Source organism: Pongo pygmaeus, chromosome 1, assembly GCF_028885625.2.
Source record: "Pongo pygmaeus isolate AG05252 chromosome 1, NHGRI_mPonPyg2-v2.0_pri, whole genome shotgun sequence".
NCBI lineage: Eukaryota > Metazoa > Chordata > Mammalia > Primates > Hominidae > Pongo > Pongo pygmaeus.
This window is the reverse complement of record NC_072373.2, coordinates 17,737,220-17,756,732: the sequence shown is the minus strand read 5'-3', so window position 1 is coordinate 17,756,732 and position 19,513 is coordinate 17,737,220. Positions and strand designations below refer to the sequence as shown.

Genomic DNA, 19,513 nt, shown 5'->3' with positions numbered 1-19,513 from the left:
TAACTTAGAGGTAATAAAGTAGTAAGGTAACTTAGATTTGGATGACAGTAATGAAGCTGATAAGACAGATTCAACAGTGCTTTATAAAATTAACTTACATTACTATTGTGAGTAATTTATATTTTATTCCAACTGCATTAGCATACATTTGAAAAAGTAATAGCTAAGCAGCAAAATAATAAGACGTTATTCCATGTTAGGGGCAGTGCTTATTGGGCACATGGATTTGCAGTTCCTTTTCAACAATTTCTTAGTTCCCAGGAGATTACATACCCTTAGTACGTTTATCTCAAACTACAACAGATGCTCTTATCCATTATGTTATACTGCTTATGACTTCAACAAGCAGTTCAGTCAGGAAATGTTTTGTGAACACCTGTTGCTAGACATGGATCTATGCTCTGATACAGTGGTGAAACAAGTACATTTACAAATAAATAATATAATTTTAGCTAGCGAAGGATAAATGTAAATCAGTGAAGCGTGGTAAGGAATGGAGAGTAAGGGAGGAGGGAGGCACGTGATTCTTAAGCAGTCCTTGAGCAGAATGATATCTGAATGATGAAAGTGAAATGTGAGATGATGAGAGGCGGTAGCAAAAATAGAGGCATCAAGAAAGGTACAAGCTTAGAGAATCAGGACTAGCAAGAAGGCATAGTCTGCCTGGCTCGTGAGCTAAGGGCAGGACATGAGGCAGTTTAATGTGTTAGAGGCATGAATTTACTATGAAAAGATTCTAGATTCTGCGGGTTATTTTTCCCATAGGTAATGTAATCTTTATGTAGACTCCCAGTTGTTGTACTGTTTTGTTAAATGTTAGGTATATACAACGTTCCGTAAGTTTTGTGTTCTAGAAAAGGTAAAGTTTTCCTTCAGTTAAATTTATTTAATACCTTTTGCTCTAAGTATATTCACAAAACTTTAGATGTAGTCTTTTAAACAATAATAAAAAATAATTATTTTGTTAACTGTTAAGAATTTTAGTAAGGAACAAATTTTGAGGCTGAAACATCTGATAGTGGTATAATGAAAGCTTTTTGTTCTTTTAAAAAACTTAAAACACTGTTTTCGTTTGGCAGTCTCAAGTTAGGCTTTCTGTAAAAAGTTTACCAAGGTAAAATTCTTTGAATCTCAATATTCGAGACTAAAACAAATTAAGCAGAATAGATGAAACTTAAGTTAGCTTAAAAGGTAAGCAGATTGGCAATTATATGTAATAGATATAAATAAAGTATTCCATTCAGCATTAAGTGCTGATAGAATACAGGTAAGGAGAAAACAGTAACTATAAGGAATCAGAGTGCTGACATTTAAGGAGACAAATGTGTGAGAATTTTCCTGAAGGCAAGACATGTTAGAACTGTGAAAATGCTTTGTTCTGTAAGGAAAAGGATGCATGAAAGTGGGGAGGAAATCTTTTCTTAATGTAATATTATGTAATGGGAGATTTGTGTCCATAACAATTTGACAGGTTGAAGATTAATTTCTATGTGGAAGTGTTGAGTCTTCGAAGATAGTATATAAGAACTGGACACCACAGCCTGCATTCAGCCTTTCATCGATCTCAGGAACTCTTCTTCATTTTCTCCTACTTTCAGTTCTTTTCCTAGATTTCTAATATCCTAACTCAATTTTCAGCTGACATTTTTCCAGCCTAATTAAATATTGATGTTTCTTACTGACCATTTTCAGATGAACTCTGCCACAGCTTTCTGTTGATTGCAGAACTACTTTATGATCTAGTTCCCTAGTTATAACAAAACTAACTCACGTAGTGATTGTCTATTTTCAGTCATTTTTCCTTTTTTTCCTCTTTACTAATCTTTCTGAAAATATTTCTCAAGTATATTATGCTTATGTATGCAGTATTACTACATGGTAAAACTAAATTTGAGATTATGTACTTTCTAAAATAAATGGGCTAACTAGATTTTTACTTAATATTTAAATGTGATATAATATGGTAGCTTTTTAAAAAATGAAGATACAATACACATACTGTGGCATTCACTTTTAAGAAATTTGTTTCATGTTCGTTTTAATATACACATGCTACCTTACTACAATTGACAGATTTTTAGAAAATCTTCAAGGATTCAGGAATTTGTGAGCTGCTGTGCGTTGTTGGCATTTACAGAAATTATTAGATACTTAGTTTTAAAGGTTTAGAAATCTGGGAACATTAAGTGGACCTCTTGAGCTACTTTAGCGCTGTTAGTGATGTATACCTAGGATATTTGACAATTAACACTAGAGTCAGTAGGTGCTAGAGATTGTTTATAAACACCTTTTTGTATTTTGAGAATTAGTGTCATTACTATCGTGTTCTACTTCTGAATGAAGTCAGGTGACTGCAGTCATTGTCTGCATTTACATTGTGACATCTTTTTTTTCTTTTTTTGAGACGGAGTCTCGCTCTGTCGCCAGGCTGGAGTGCAGTGACTTGATCTTGACTCACTGCAACCTCTGCCTCCGGGGTTCAAGTGATTCTCCTGCCTCAGCCTCCCGAGTAGCTGGGACTGCAGGCATGTGCCACCATGCCCAGCTAATTGTTTTGTTTTTAGTAGAGACGGGGTTTCGCCGTCTAGGCCAGGATGGTGTTGATCTCTTGATCCATCTACCATGGCCTCCCAAAGTGCTGGGATTACAGACGTGAGCCACCGCACCCAGCCTATGTGACATACATCTTAAAAATATTGTTTGATAGGCTTTGAGTATAGAATATACATGCTTATGATCATAATAATGTGTTTTTAGCATTTCAGCAGGAACTTGATGCAAGGCATGACAAATACGAGAGACTTGTGAAACTTAGTCGGGATATAACTGTTGAAAGTAAAAGGACAATTTTTCTCCTCCATAGGATTACAAGGTGAGTAAGCATCTTTAGAATTTATTACAGTTTGATACTAGCTATTAGAATATTCTGTGACTTTGAGTGTGAGGATTAGAAGACATCAGCAGCAGGTACAACTTAAGAGTTAATATTTTAATAAAAATAGGTCTCAGCTGGGTGTGGTGGCGCACGCCTGTAATCTTAGCACTTCGGGAGGCCAAGGCGGGCAGATCACTTGAGCTCAGGAGGTCGAGACCAGCCTGGGCAACATGGTGAAACCCTGTCTCTACTAAAAATACAAAAATTAGGCGGGATTGGTGGTGCACGCCTATCGTCCCAGCTACTTGGGAGGCTGAGGTGGGAGGCTTGCTTGAGCCTGGGAGGCAGAGGCTGCAGTGTGCCGAGATCCCACCACTGCACTCTAGCCTGGGCGACTGAGCCAGACCCTGTCTCAAAAAAACAAAACAAAAAAAAGTCTGTAGGGGTTGGGTGGACTTAAGAAAGAAAAATTCAGAGCAGCTAGGGATTTTGTGTTAAGATTATTCATTAAGATATAGCTATTGTCTGTGAAAATATGTTAAATATTTTGATTGTTAGAGCCTGTTACATTAAACTTTATTTGGATGATATGCGTGAAAATTTTAATATTATATAGGTGTTAAAATCTGCATAACCTATTTTCTCATTCATTTTTGAACTCATTGCAATCTGGCTTTCTGCCTCAGAATTACTGAAATGCCCTTGTTACCTTCATATTATTAAGTCTCTGTTTTCTTATTTTACATTTTTGTAGCATATGATACTGTTGACTGCTTAATTCTTTTTTGAAAGTTCCTGTTTCAGTTTTGTGACTTTTGTTTACATTTTTTTTCTCTAGGACTTTACTATTTTATTTTTCTATGCAGGCTTTGTATATTTGATAGACTTCGTCATTGCAAGTAAAAGAAACTAACAAACTAGTCTAAGCAGAACGGGGAAATTAATTATAAAAAAAGCCACTATCAACTAGCAGATTTCTTATTTTATGCACTATTTTTTATTAGAGTTGTGATCATATTGTTCATACAGTTTTGACTAGTAAACTGAGAAAATAGTAGACTTCAGAAAAATTAGAACTTTTCAAGATTGAGCACTATCTTATGAGCAGCTGAGGATCTCCATCTTCCATCTTTGCTTGTTTGCTTCACAATTCATTTGACCTGATTCCTTTGCCTTTCTGTTTCAGGAGAGGTAGAATAGTATCTACCCTACAACTCCCCAGCTTATGTGTTTTAGTCCAGCTTCTGAAGACGGATTGTTGTTACAAATTCCAGATGTCTCCAGAAGGGTAGCTGTGATTGGTTTTATACTATATATCATAGAATGTAGGGAAGACCACATATAATTTATTAGCTTTTCATTATTGAAGATATTATTGCCCGGGCATGGTGGCTCACACCTGTATGGGCAACATGGCAAAACCCCATCTCTACAAAAAATACAAAAAAAACAAGCTGGAGATGGTGGTACGCACCTGTAGTCCCAGCTGCTCAGGAGACTGAGGCAGGAGGATTGATTGAGCCCAGGTGGTCAAGGCTGCAGTGAGCCATGATTGTGCCACTGTACCCCAGTCTGGGCGACAGAATGAGACCCTGTCTCAAGGAAAAAAAAAAAAAAAAAAAAAAGATACTGAAGTATTCCATTCAGTAACATGAAACTTTAAGATAATTCTCACATTTTAATTTTTATTTCATTAAATGGAATCTAATTTGCCATACATAGATTTATTGAAATATGGCACTGTTAACATTTTCTTACCTGACTCTGTAAAATTAATTTTTGCTTGTTTTCTCATATCATTCTCAGATAGCTTGTACATAATAAGGCTTGTATTATCAAAAGAAGCAATACTGTTCTGATTAATTATGGACACTTTTTTTAGTACCTATTGCAATTCTAAAACAATTGCCATCAATATTCAGCAGTAATATAAATAACAAAAGCAATAATACAAAGAAAAAATACAGATTGAGTATCCTAAATGCTTGGGACTGGAAGTGTTTTGGATTTTGGATTTTGGAATAGTTGCAGATAATGTATGGGTTGGGTTGAGCATCCCTAATCTGGAAATCTGAACTCTGAAGTGCTCTTGTGAGCATTTCCTTTGAGTGTCTTGTTGCTAAGAAAGTTTTGGATTTTGGAGCATTTTGGATTTCGGATTTTCAGATTAGGGATGCTCAACCTGTAAGAGGAATATGACAGGAGACGTTAATATTTTAGAAAAATCTTCATTACTGTGTGAAGTCATGTTTTAAATATTTTTCCACCAAAAAATAAATGCTCATTATAATAAACTTAGAAAATGGTAGTCTTTAGAAAAATTACAAATGACAGAAAAGTAAAGCTACTTAATGAGACAAATCAGTCTGTAGTACCCAAAGATAGCCTTTATCAAGTAGCAGATTTCTTATTTTGTGCACTATTTTTTATCATAGTTGTGATCATACTGTTCATACAGTTTTGACTAGAAAATAATAGACTTCAGAAAAATAAGAAACTTCAGAAAAAATAGAAACTTTAGAAATATTAGAAACATCAGGAAAGTAAAAATACTTCATGAAAGAGGCTGGATGTGGAGGCTCACGCCTGTAATCCCAGCATTTTGGGAGGCCAAGGCAGGCAGATCACTTGAGGTCAGGAGTTTGAGACCAGCCTGGCCAACATGGCAAAACCCCGACTCTACTGAAAATATAAAAATTAGCCGGGCTTGGTGGCATCCCAGCTACTTGGGAGGCTGAGGCAGGAGAATTGCTTGAACTCAGGAGGCAGAGGTTGCTTGAACTCAGAATTGCGCCACTGCACTCCAGCCTGGGTGACAGAATAGGACTCTGTCTCAAAAAAAAAAAACAAAAAAAAAACTTCATGAAAGAAATGAGCCAGTCACAGTACACCTGAAAAACTGTTAGTGAGAAGACCTCATGTATTTTCACTACAAAATTATTTTAGTAGACATAGATAACTCTTCTTCATTGAGCTTCAGTAGTTTGTGTCTTTCAAGGAATTTGCCATTTCCTCTAAGTTTTGAAATTTATTGGTGCTAATTTTCATTTTGATTTCATCTTTGACCCAAGAGTAATTTAAGTATGTTATTTTGTGTCCAAATATTTTGGGAGTTTTCCAGACAACTTTCTGATACTGATTTCTAATTTAATTTCATGTGGTCAGAGAACATACTTTCTATAATTTGAATCGTTTTAAATTTATGGAGCATTAATTTTGGCCCAGGATATGGTCTATCTGGTAAATGTGTGTGCACTTGAAGAGTGTGTATTCTGCTATTGTTAGGTGTAATTAAGTCAGATTGGTTGATAGTGTTCGTGTCACTTATTTCCTTATGATTTTCTGTAAACTTGCTCTGTCAGTTATTGAGAGAGAGAGAGAGGGTGACCTCTCTTGACGATAATTGTAGATTTGACTTTCTCCTTGAAGTCCTATCAGTTTTTTCTTCAAGTAACTTGAAGCTCTTTTATTTGGTACATTAATATTTAGGATTGTTATGCATTTAATGAATTGACCCTTTATCATTATGATGGTATCCCTGGATACAGGCTTTGCCCAAAGTTTGATGTTAATATAGCTACTCCTGTTTTCTTTCGATTGTTATCAGAACGTATATCTTTTCATCCTTTTATTTTTAATCTATTTGTGTTTACATTTAACATGGATTTCTTGTCTCTCTTGCTTTTTAAAAATCCATTCTGAAAATCTCTGCTTGTTAGTGCAGGTTGTTTAGACCGTTTACATTTAATGTAGTTATTGATATGGTTATAATTAAATCTACCATCTATTCTTCTCTCCTTCCTGCCTTATTTTGGATAATTTTTTATGATCCCATTTTATCTTATTTGTAGGCTTATTAGCTATGCCTTTTTTGTTTTGTTTTTGTAGTGATTGTTTTATGGTTCATAATATATATCTTATTGTCAACTATTCTCACTTTGTACAATACTGTGTTTACTGAAATTTGTGCATATAAGAATCTTTTCACTTTGCATGATTTTTTGGTAACAGTTACTTTGCCAGTGAAAGTCACAGTGTTGATGTGCCCAAGTTTCAGTTAACACAGTACCATGCAAAGTAAGGACTACTTATCACTTCACATATGGTATAAAAATCTTATACTTCCTTTTCCATTTCCCCTCTACTAGCTTGGCCTTTTTTGCTACTGTTGTGGTTCATGTTATTTCTACTTTTGTTGTTTCCACAATATGTTATGATTTTTACTTTAAACAGTATGATTTAAAAATAAGAAAAATATTTATCCACGTTTACCAATTTTTGTAAATGTTCATTCCTTTGTGTATAGATTCAGATTTTTATCTGGTATCATTTTCCTTTTGCCTAAAGAACTTCCTTTAATAATTTTTGTAGTGTCAGTCTGCTGATGATAAATCAATTCTTTCTGGCTCTGTGAACTAAGGGAATTGTTCTGCCTGCTCACTTTGGGCAATTCTTTTTCCAGCCTTAGGTAGTTTCCTCACATGCCTGCACGGATTAGTACTCAACTGAAGACTTGAGGAGGTTGCTTCTATAAATCTCTGAAGCTCTCTGTTTATACAGCTTTCTCCTCATTGTTACTCTGCTCTGCAAATTTTAGCTGTCTTGATCCCCCAAAACTCCCAACTCCTTTTCTACTCAGGCTGACTCCCAGGTTCCACCTAAGTTTCCTGTCTCTGTACTGTCACTTGGAAGCTTTCCAGGCAATAAGATGGGGCAGTCAGAGGGTATATGTTGTTCTCCTCCCTTTCCCCAGGGATCACTGCTCCATGCTGCCTGTAGTCCAGTGTCTGTAACCATTGTTTTCTGTATTTATTTTTTCTTTTTAGTTGTTTAAGGTGGGAGGATAAATCCAGTCCATGTTACTCTGCCCTTACTGAAAGCAGACATCTATCCATATATCATATTTTTATGAACAAAATTTTTCTTAGTTATAGTAAACATATAATTTTTGTATACTTTTTTCACTTAGTGTGTTAGTAGCATTTTCATGTTCTCCATACTATGAGTAGTTTTGAGTAGTTTTGAATTAGAAGTATATGAATGCATACAATATTTAGCCCTATGTTGATAATTAGGTTATTTTAGTTTTTCACTATTAAAGCATCTGATGTTCTAAAAGTTCCCAATATCTTGATCATAGTGCTCCTGATATGGAAGATATATTGACTGAATCAGAAATTAAATTGGATGGTGTCAGACAAAAGATATTCCAGGTAGCCCAAGAGCTATCAGGGGAAGATATGCATCAGTTCCATCGAGCCATTACTACAGGTAAGTCTGGGTTTGTTTTAGGGTAATACATATTTTAAATAGTGTGCTACATGGTTAACATGTGAGTTGCATGAATTTTAAGTGACACCTGATGAAATAATAATACTGGCTTTTAAAGAACTGCAACTTTGTAGTAATACAGAAGTAATCCAAAGGCAAGTTGGCTTTATTTATTTATTTATTTTTTAACAGTGTAATGATGGTCATTGATTGATTTTAATAAAGTATTTGAGAACACAGATTTCATAGGATGAACTTTATTCTTGAGTATGTAGAATGTGTTCAGACAGGGCACATCTCAGTGGTGGCTCACACCAGTAATCCCAGCACTTTGGAAGGCCGAGGCGGGTGGATCACCAGGTCAGGAGTTCGAGACCAGCCTGGCCAAGATGGTGAAACCCCGACTCAACTAAAAAATACAAAACTTAGCCAGGTGTGGTGGCGGGCGCCTGTAATCCCAGCTACTCTGGAGGCTGAGGCAGGAGAATCACTTGAACCCGGGAGGTGGAGTTTGCAGTGAGCCGCGATCACACCACTGCACTCCAGCCTGGGTGTCAGTGCAAGACTCCGTCTCAAAAAATAAAAAAAAATAAAAATAACATAAAAATTTGAGGGTATACTGGATCTTGGTGGTTATCATTATTTTCAAATAAATTGAATAAATGTATAAAGTGCTTGGTTCTTTCCTCTTCTTTTTCTAATGTGGGTTCATTGCTAGGACAGATACTAGATAATTCAGATACAGGTTCAGTATCCCTTATCCAAAATGCTTGGGAACAGAAGTATTTCAGATTTTAAGTGTTGAAATATTCACAGTTTACTGCTTGAGCATCTCTAATCCAGAAACCTGAAATGCTCCAATGAGCATTTCTTTTGAGCATGACTTTTGAGCATCGTGTCAGCACTCAAAATGTTTTGGATTTTGGACCATTTCGGATTTAGGATTTTTGGATTAGGAATGCTCAATGTCAGTATCCTAAGATTTGCAGGAAGACTGGGAAATGAGTTTATTTGGTATCTGCTTAATACGAATACCCAGTTTTAGCCTAAACGTTTATAATTTCAGCACTTGTTTTTTCAGAAATGTTGATATGTCTGTCTTCTAATATGGGTAAGAGAAAGTACCAGCATACATTACTTAAAACTGAGGGTGCATTGTTGGAAACTGAAGTGTAAAACAGTTCTGTGAGGAGTCATTATAACATATTACCAAATGAAATACAGTCTGCCATCATAATTTATTAATATGAGGGATTTATTTGATTTTTTAATAGCATACACAATAAAGATGACTTCACGAATTTAGTTTGTTGTGAAGTGGCACAACCTGTGAAGTGTGACAGATTTGGCTGGAGTGGGAGAGAGGATCAGAAGTACTGGTGGGAAGAAGGGTGAAGTAAAAGGTAAATCAAGCTTGGCAGAAAACATGAGAATATCTTTATAATAGTAGCTGTGACCATACTACAGATAGATTCATAGCAGGAAAATATTTGAGACAGAGTAGTCCTGCTATACATAAGTTAGGTATGCGTGTGTAATCTTGAGGGCTACTGGGTGGTGGTGGTGGGGGACCAAGTTAGGTCTCTTAGTTTCTGGAAAGTGCTTGAACTGAAGCAGCAGTACAGTCTAAATGTCTGTATTAAACAGAAATCCAGTTCTACAGCTTTTCCTAAGTATCCTATTAACCTGAATGACTAAAGGCAAGAGTTTGAATAACTTCCATAATCTTTATCATTTTTTCTATCACATCATCATATAGTATGCCTATCTTGCAAAAATTCATGACAGTTAATAAATAATAAAAGCTGATCACAGTAGTTCTCACTTTGGACTTTAGTCTGCTTAAAACTTGTATTTTAATAAAAATTCACATATTTTCCCCACAATGTTGGTGCCTCATGTGTGAAAAAGTTTTTCATGTTTAAACTTCTCAATTCCTTATTAGTGCATAATTAGGCTCTACTAATTGTGACAACATCAAGTTCCCCAAATATCTGTGGGACATATGGGACATTTCAGATTTGCTGTATTTGGCCCAGTAGTTCTATTTTGTATGTCCTCATGCATCAGTGAAGTATAAAGAGTTTAAATAAGGGCCAAGACCATATAGATAATGATACCAAAAGCAACCTAGAAAGCTATACATTGTCTTACAGAACAGAGAAATGGAGAGAAAAAGGTGAAAGGGAAATAGAGTATTTCCTAATTCAGGAAGGAAGTGCTGTACTCTTGGAAAGATAGAACATTAAGAAAATGGGAATGATAGATCTTCAGATTTTCCTACTTCACTGTATCATTGAGGATTATTATAAGCACAGTGGTCTCTTTTAGGCCTTCGTTTATGATTTGTAAGTTTCCTTTGAAGACAACTTACTCATGGATTAAAATAATGGATTTTCTATATCTTTCCTGTAAAAAGTCTGTAAAATGAGGTTCTTTGAATTGAAGCAATAAAGATGTTTTTTCTTAAAGTTAAGGAATAAAGCAGTCAAGTAAAGAGGTGTCTAGCACCGAAAATTTTGCTGACAGATATTTTATTTGATAAAATAAGGTTATTTATAATTGGATTAGCATTAACAATATGATGCTTATGAATAGCTTGCTGCTTGTGATTGTTAAATGCTTGTTTTGGTATTACTCCAAATAGTTGTTCTTTTGACTTGAAGATAAAACAATTCTGGCAGTGAACTAAAGGAGTTCTGTGCTTTTCCTCATTAAGAATAGTGCTAATGGCACGCAGAGCATTTCCCTAAGGGATACTTGTGTGAGCTCAAACATTGAGTATCCTAATAATTGAACAACAACAAAACGTCAGGTCTGTTTTCTACACATTTCTTATCAGAGTAGATTACAGATTGTCCCAAGGGATGGTTAAACAAATGAACAAATAATTAGCTGCTTGAAATAAGTCACTTAAAAAAAAATTTGTGTCCTGTCATTTTTTTTCCCTCTTGTTGAAAAATTAACAATTTGGGGGAAATGTCCTCCATTTCAAAGAAAAAATACATGTTTTTTTCTTAAGTTTAGTTTATATCACTGATAATGATAAGAATTGTCATTTTTTGAGACATTTCGGTACACAAAGCTAAGTTTATATCCTAATTCATATTTTAATTCTTTTATCCAAGAATGTGATGATGGGTAAAGTGGATGTTTTGGGCCAGTTAAGATATGTTTTTAGCCACTATTCTTTATATTCACAATCTCACAGGTTTTTGCAATACCTCTAAATCATAGATATTTTTTACCACTTCACAAGCGGGGAGATTGAGGCTCTCAAGTTATGCTCAGGGTCATAAGCTAGCACGTGGTACCACTGGTTTCTTCCCACATGGATTTCATTTACCTCTTGACTTTACAACCTAACTCCTAGGAAAGGCTTTATTTTGCTCACCCCAAATACTGAGGTTTTCCTCATATACCCAGCACACACTGTGGCCCTTTTTTCATAGCACTTCTCAACTTCTAATGTGTAATCTCTTTATATATTATATTTCTTCATTATCTCTCTTTCCCTTACTAGAATGTAGACTCTATGAATCTCTACAAAGATTTCATTCCTGTTTTTCACTTTATATATCCCAGACACCTAATAAGTTCTCCATAAATATAGATGTTGAAAGAATGAAGAACAAAACTAATTTTAAAAGGCTTTTTGTTGTTGTTGTTCAGCCATATGCTTTATCTGATGATTTGCTTTCACGAGTTTATATTTTACCGTTTTTTGTTTCTTCTAAAAGAAAGCAAGTTTCCAGGAGCTATTTCTTAGACATACTAGCAGGAATAGGATCAATATTAACGTTTAGGGAAGTTCCAAAGCTACTATAGCAGTACAGAGAAATTCGATATAGGTTCAGCATGTTGGCAAAATTGTGAGTGCCCACTGGAAAAATGAACTATGATATGAATCTCTGTAAGCTTTTGGAGTAACAGTAGGAAGAGTGTAGTGGATGGAATAATATAGCTAAAAACTGAATTTATCTGTTAATGACTGAGATTAAGAGAGAAGTACCAGAGATGTTGGTTAGTTAAGGTAAAGCTAAGTGCAGAAACATTAATAAACTGTGACGTTGCAGTGGCTTAACAAAATAGAAATCATTATCTTTCTCTCTTGAAGACCAGGCTTTGTGGTGGTAGTTTGAGTGTGCTCTGCCCACTTAGTTATTCACAGATCCATGCTCTCTGGGGCTCTGCTGTTACCAGTACATGATTTCCAAGATGAGCCACGGCATCAACATAGAGCTGACAGATTGTGGAAAAGGGAGGAGTGGGGGATGGTGCCTGAGGATTTTATGCACCAGCCCTGGAAGTGGCATGGAGCACTTCTGCTCACATTTTGTTGGCTAGTCACATGGCCACACCAGCTTTAAGGAAGAATGGGAAATACGGTCTCTGTGCGTGCCAAGGAAAATATGTTTGATGAATAGTTAATTTTTCTCTGCCTGATACGGTAATTTGATGTTCTTTTGGTGTAATAGAAAATGCAGGTATATGCCTGTTGATTGATTCAACATTTTTTTCTGAATAGATTTTTCTTTCTGAAAGCATTCATTTGTCTGTTTGAAAGTGATTTTATAACTGGTGAGGAGACTTCTAGTTCTACTACCTAATTTTGTAAATGAGGTGAGTGATAGTATTGGGATTGGAATCTGACTTGTTTTATCTACTCTGATAGACTTTCTGCTAGACTATTATCCATCTCTGATAGCTAGTATCTAGTGCTTTAAACTGTTTTATCTAAAGCCAAAGGCTCTTTCTTTTTCTTTTTCTTTTTTTTTTTTTTTTTTTTTTTTTGAGACGGAGTCTTGCTCTGTCGCCCAGACTGGAGTGCAGTGGCGTGATCTTGGCTCACTACAAGCTCTGCTTCGTAGGTTCACGCCATTCTCCTGCCTCAGCCTCCCGAGCAGCTGGGACTACAGGTGCCCGCCACCACGTCCGGCTAATTTTTTGTATTTTTAGTAGAGACGGGGTTTCACCGTGTTAGCCAGGATGGTCTCGATCTCCTGACCTCTTGATCCGCCCACCTCGGCCTCCCAAAGTGCTGGGATTACAGGCGTGAGCCACCGTGCCTGGCCACCAAAGGCTTTTTCTTGAAGATCTCTTTTCTTGAAGATTCTATATCTTGTTAAAGACGCTCATCATCCTTAATTTTACCTATACATGTAATTACATAAATTACGCAATTTTTTTTTCTTTTTGAGACAGAGCCTCGCTCTGTTGCCCAGGCTAGAGTGCAGTGGTGCGATTAATCTCGGCTCACTGCAACCTCCGCCTCCTGGGTTCAAGCAGTTCTCTGCTTCAGCCTCCCGAGTAGCTGGGATTACAGGCGCCCACCACCATGCCCTGCTAATTTTTGTATTTTTAGTAGAGATGGGGTTTCACCGTCTTGGCCAGGCTGGTCTTGAGCTGCTGACCTTGTGATCCAACCACCTTGACCTCCCAAAGTGCTGGGATTACAGGCGGCATGAGCCACCGCACTGGGCCAAATTACGTAATGTATGTAATGTAATTATGTAAAATAGAAACAGTTTAGGGTTGCATGTAAATGTCACATGCTCATTAGGCATTTTTTGGTGACTTGTTTCAATCACAATTTAGTAAGTGTGTATTTCATACTGTGAACTTTTGTGATGACTACTATGGCCATGAGAAAATCTGTCTATAGACATTTTCTGGGTTATGAAAACTTGGTTTGTAAATACTCTTTGTAGATAAATGATACACGCTACTTGGACTGTCCAAATGTATGATGGTCTTTTAGTCTAATTTCTCTTTTCATCTCTGAGCATTCCCATTCCTTTTCTGAAATCTTGTTTCAGAAGGTTATTCTTTTGACCTGAGATCTGTCTGCCAGTTGATAAGGGTAGGGCTAAATAGGCAACATGGAGAAGAAGAGACAATGTCTTACTCAGTTTTGGACATATTGCATCGAGTCAAAGAGATCCTTATTCCTTGACATACTCTTGTCTTAATTTATCATGGCTTAGTAGGATAAAAATAGTGTTCTGTTAACATAGTTTGCTACTACTACTTTTTTTTTTTTTTTTTTTTTTGAGACAGAGTCTCTTTCTCTCACCCAGGCTGGAGTGCAGTGGCGTGATCTGGGCTCACTGCAACCTCCATCTCTGAGGTTCAAGTGATTCTTGTGCCTCAGCCTCCCAAGTAGCTGGGATTACAGGCAAACGCCACCACACCCAGCTAATTTTTGTATTTTTAGTAGAGATGGGGTTTCACCATGTTGGCCAGGCTGGTCTCAAACTCCTGACCTCAACTGATCCACCCACATTGGCCTCCCAAAGTGCTGGGATTACAGGCGTGAGCCACCGTGCCCAGCCAATTTGCTGTTACTTCTTAGCAAACCAAAAAGTATTTGAGAATCGTAGTACATACTGACTTAGGATAACATTTTAGAAGAATAACAGCCCCTTTTAATTGTAAGCTAATAAAAGGGAAAAGAAATCCAAGGAACAAAAAAACATTGCCTTTTTTTTTTTTGAGACAGAGTCTCACTTTGTTGCCCAGGCTGGAGTGCAGTGTGGTACGATTTCGGCTCACTGCAAGCTCCGCCTCCCGGGTTCATGCCATTCTCCTGCCTCAGCTTCCCGAGTAGCTGGGACTACAGGCATCCGCTACCACGCCTGGCTAATTTTTTGTATTTTTAGTAGAGACGGGGTTTCACTGTGTTAGCCAGGATGGTCTTGATCTCCGTGATCCGCCTGCCTCAGCCTCCCAAAGTGCTGGGATTACAGACATGAGCCACCGCGCCTGGCTACTGTTGCTTTCTTTAAAGACATTATAAAATATTGTCTAACAAAAATTAATGGCAATAATTCTTATTTTATTCTTCTCATAGTTTAATTTAGTAAACAGATACAAAGGGCCCTTATACCGGACACTGGTACATTATTCTATATAAACCCTACTGTGTAAACAGATGCCTGCACTTTACAGATGAGAAAATTGGAGCACAGTAAAATGAGTAAACTTACCTCAGTTCACACTGCTCACAAGAGACTGAATTAGCTTTAGAACCTAGGACATCCTCCCTTCAAGTCTGTGCTTTCTGTTTTGCCATTATCTTATTTTATTCAATGGGAAGCTAGAGGCAGAGAGGTGAGGCAGCTGTAGTGGTCCTTCTTGGTGTGAAATGAATAGGGCCTCAAGTTTGGTGTTAGCAGTGGGAATAGAGAGGTGTGGGCATGTTTTTAGAAGACAGTTTATTTTTAAGAAGCATGAAGAAAGGGAATACTCTAGGGATACCTTTAGGTTTCTGGTTTGGCCAACTGGATGAATAGGAATGTTATTTGTTAAGAGGAGAAAACAGGAATGTGGAATGGGTTTTGGAAAAGTTAATTGGAAATCTTAGGACATACAGGTTGCTGCCTAGGAGGCAATTTGATACGTAGGTCTAGAGAACTCAGGATGCATCTGCAGTTATAGCCTTGGAGTCGTGAGCTCATAAATTGTAGTTAATTTTAAAGATGTGGATAAGATTGTCTAAGGAGAGTGTAGAGTGAGAATAAAACCAAAGGCTGGAAACCTTAACTAAAGGAAATACAATATAATATGTAAGGGAATAATATCCCTGAATAATCAAGACCTGAGGATGGGATCCAGAGCTTAAGCCTTGTATGACAGGACAGCTCCCTCTTCCCAGATGGGCAGTTACAGATGGGTAGTTACAGATGGCTATAGAGGTAGGGAACTGAGAAAATTCTTGCTCAGTCACTTCCATTTTCGTCTCATGTGCTGAGAAAAGGGGATGTGGTGGGGAAATGGTATGGAGTTGTTGGGAGACTGGAGATTTAAGAATGACTGATGGCTCACGCCTGTAATTCCAGCATTTTGGGAGGCTGAGGTGGGCGGATCACGAGGTCAGGAGTTCGAGACCAGCCTGACCAAAGTGGTGAAACCCCGTGTCTACTAAAAATACAAAAATTAGCTGGGCATGGTGGCATGCACCTGAGGCAGGAGAATCGCTTGAACCCAGGAGGCGGAGGTTGCAATGAGCCGAGATTGCACCACTGCACTCCAGCCTGGGAGACAGAGCGGGACTCCGTCCCCGCCCCCAGCCAAAAAATAAATAAATAAAAGAATGACTCTGAGTGTAATGAGGATGGGAACTTAACCAGGAATATTTAATAGTTACTGTTAATCATTTTTGAAAATTTACCTGAGCAATAAATACAATCCTTTCCGTATAGCAATAGGAATGAATGAGGCAGAAAGTTAGATTAATTCGTGGTTTGGGTCGTGCTCATTATTTGGCAGCAGGATGACAGTGGGCGAAGTAGGAAAAGAGAAGCAGCCTGATGCATTGTTGTGGCCATGTTTGTTGTTAAAATAGAAATACATACTTCTGTCTTTGTTGGTGAGTAGTATATTGTCAACTGTGATGAGTAGTAAAATTAATAATACAAATTTCAGCACATGTGGTTTATCTCAGAAGGCAAAGGTGCACTGATTCAAAGATACTACATTAGTTTACTAGGCCTGCCATAATAAAATACCACAGACTGGGTGGCTTAAACAGAAATTTATTGTCTTGCAGTTCTGGAGGCCTGAAGTCTGAGATCAGGGTGTTGGCAAGTTTGATTTCCCCTGAGGCATCTTTCCATGACATGCAGATGGCTATCTTTTCCCTGGGTCTTCACATGGCCTTGTGCACACGTGCACACACATCTCTGTTGTCTCTGTGTGTCCTAATCTTTCCTTATATCACCAGTCATATTAGATAAAAGTACACCTCAATGGCCTAATTTTAACTTAATCACCTCTTTAAAGACCTTGTCTCCAAATACACTCACATTCTCAGGTACTAGAGGTTAGGGCTTCAACATATGATCAACATATTTGGGGCAGCCCAGTTCAGTCCATAACAGGTACTTTTTGGTTTGTGCACTGCAGCTAGAGGATGAGCTACAAATGTTACTTTGGAGTGGAGGGACTGGGGAGTTGCTTTTAAGTCCAGGAGTGGGTGGGGGTTTTGTGTTGTGCAGCTGAGCTGTGGACTTCTTTTGTAAACCCCCAAAAAGAGGTGCCTTAAGGGGAGAAGCAAATAGTGTCTGATGACTCTACTGGGAACCAGGGATATAAACAGATATTTCATGCAGAGCGTATTCTCTCAGGCTGCATTTATAATCTCAGATGGGTTCAGGAAGCATTGCTTTATTTGAGGCATGGCCCCCTGGTGGAAAGAGAAGTGGCTGTCTCTGCACATAAGGGAAAAAGTCTGGGGGAAGGGAGCTTTATTGATAACCATCACAGGACAGCAGGCATCCCAGCAAGTGAGAACACAGATTTTCTTTCTTTTCTTCTTCCTTCCTTTTCCTCTTCTACTCCTTTCATCCCCTATTGGTTGGGGGAGAGAGTATGATGAGAGAGGAACAGAGACTAAAGGAATGGTCGGGGGAATTGGAAGCTGAGAATGGGGGCAGGCCTGTGTGAATCCCCTACATTGGCAGGAACCCAGTTGCCTGATAACTGTCATTTTAATGGAGGAGGTTATAGGAAGAGTTTGATGATATTTTGCATATCAAATCATGGCTCAGACAAGGGAAGTCAAAAGCCCTTTCCAACAGCATCTAAAAAATTAAGAAATGATTTGAGAATTATTGGAATGATTTGAGGAATAATTTGTTATATTTTATATCACTTGGTAAGCAGTTCTATAATAAATATAGTTTAGTGTATCAAGAAAGTAAAAATATATTTAAAATTTGGGGTTTATATTTATTTATATAGTACTTTATATTCCTGTTAAAATATCTTGAATATGACTCCAAGGGACAAGGTAGTTGAAAGTGCAGATGAGTTATTTAAGTGGTTATTATAAGGATTAAGCAAGATAGGAAGAGAATGTGATCCTTTGGTATTAGGAAAGTCAAGTTTAGAAGATTCCCAGATTGGTCTTAACTTTTCTAGTCTGTGAGGTCTCCTTATAAGAGATAAGACTTGCTCAATGAGGTGAAGTAGAAAGAGATAGACTTTGCCATCAGACCTGGGCTTTTATGTTTTAATATTCCATATCTCTGTAACCTTGGAACAAAGTGTACAACCTATTTGAATTTCAGCTTTCTTTCCTTTAGCATGAGAACATTAATAGCTACCTCCTGGATTTTTTGGAAATTAAATAAAATACATTTATGGAAAGCATTTATTTTGTTTGGCATATAACCGTTAACAAATGTTTGTTCCTGACCTTTCTTGAATTTAGCAAAATTAGTCTGTAATATTGTACTAAATTTTAACATTTATTTTCATTTTGGATAAAAACTCAGTGGTACCAATTTGCTCAATACTCGTTCTTCAGTGCTGATGTAAAAACCCTGCTTAGGGCTGGAAGTGGTAGCTCATACCTGTAATCCCAGCACTTTGGGAGGCCATGGTGGGAGGATCACTTGAGACCAGTCTGTGCAACTTAGCAAAACCCTGTCTCTACAAAAAAGTAAAAAAAAAAAAAAAAAAGTAAATAAATAAAAATAAAAAAACCATTAGCTAGGCATAGTTGTTTGCTCCTGTAGTTCTAGTTACTGGGGAGGCTGAGGCATGAGGATCGCTTGAGCCAAGGAGTTTGAGGCTGCAGTGAGCCACGATTGTGCCACTGCACTCCAGCCTGTGTGACAGAGCAAGACCATGTCTCTTTTCTAAAAAAGAAAGACCCATTCTGGGTGCGGTGGCTTACGCCTGTAATCCCAGCACTTTGGGAGGCCGAGGTAGGCGAATCACCTGAGGTTGGGAGCTTGAGACCAGCCTAGAGAACATGATGAAACCCCATCTACAAAAATTAGCTGGGTGCGGCAGCAGGCACTTATAATCCCAGCTACTCGGGAGGCTGAGGCAGGAGAAAGAATCACTTGAACCCAGGTGGCAGAGGTTGCAGTGAGCCAAGATCATGCCACTGCACTCCATCCTGGGCAACAGAGCCAGATTGTCTCAGAAAAAAAAACCAAAACAAACAAAAAAACCCTATTCAGACAAAATCCAAATTAGTGGAATTCTATTTAGAGTTTACTGTTGGTAGTATAAGCACACATACTTTACAAAGCTGAGGCATATAGATATATTTATTTTCAGTGTGCACTTCATGTATTTGAAAGTAGATTTTTAACAGAGTGGCCTGTGAATCCAATATAAATCTGATTTCATTTTAACATTTCAGTGATGGATTTGGTGACGCTAACTTGTTTTAAAAATTCATGTGGTACTCAGAGAAATAGTTACAAGTGCAATTTTTAAAAATTGAGACATTGCATACCACATAATTAACCCTTTTAAATTGAGTAATTCGTTTGTTTTTACTATTTTCACAAGGTTATGTGCTTATCACTGTCTAATACCAGAACATTTCATCACACTCAAAAGAAA

The 19,513-nt window shown here is 37.4% G+C and overlaps 1 protein-coding gene across 2 annotated transcripts in view; it reads left to right on the top strand.

The window, feature by feature from the left end:
- TSNAX (translin associated factor X) overlaps positions 1-19,513 on the top strand; it is a 38,996-nt gene that overhangs the window by 5,940 nt on the left and 13,543 nt on the right. For both annotated transcript variants that reach the window (XM_054446038.2, XM_063671164.1), the window contains exons 3-4: positions 2,758-2,872; positions 8,016-8,146. In XM_054446038.2, the coding sequence (XP_054302013.1) occupies positions 2,758-2,872; positions 8,016-8,146 (246 nt within the window). The remainder of the gene's footprint in view (positions 1-2,757; positions 2,873-8,015; positions 8,147-19,513) is intronic.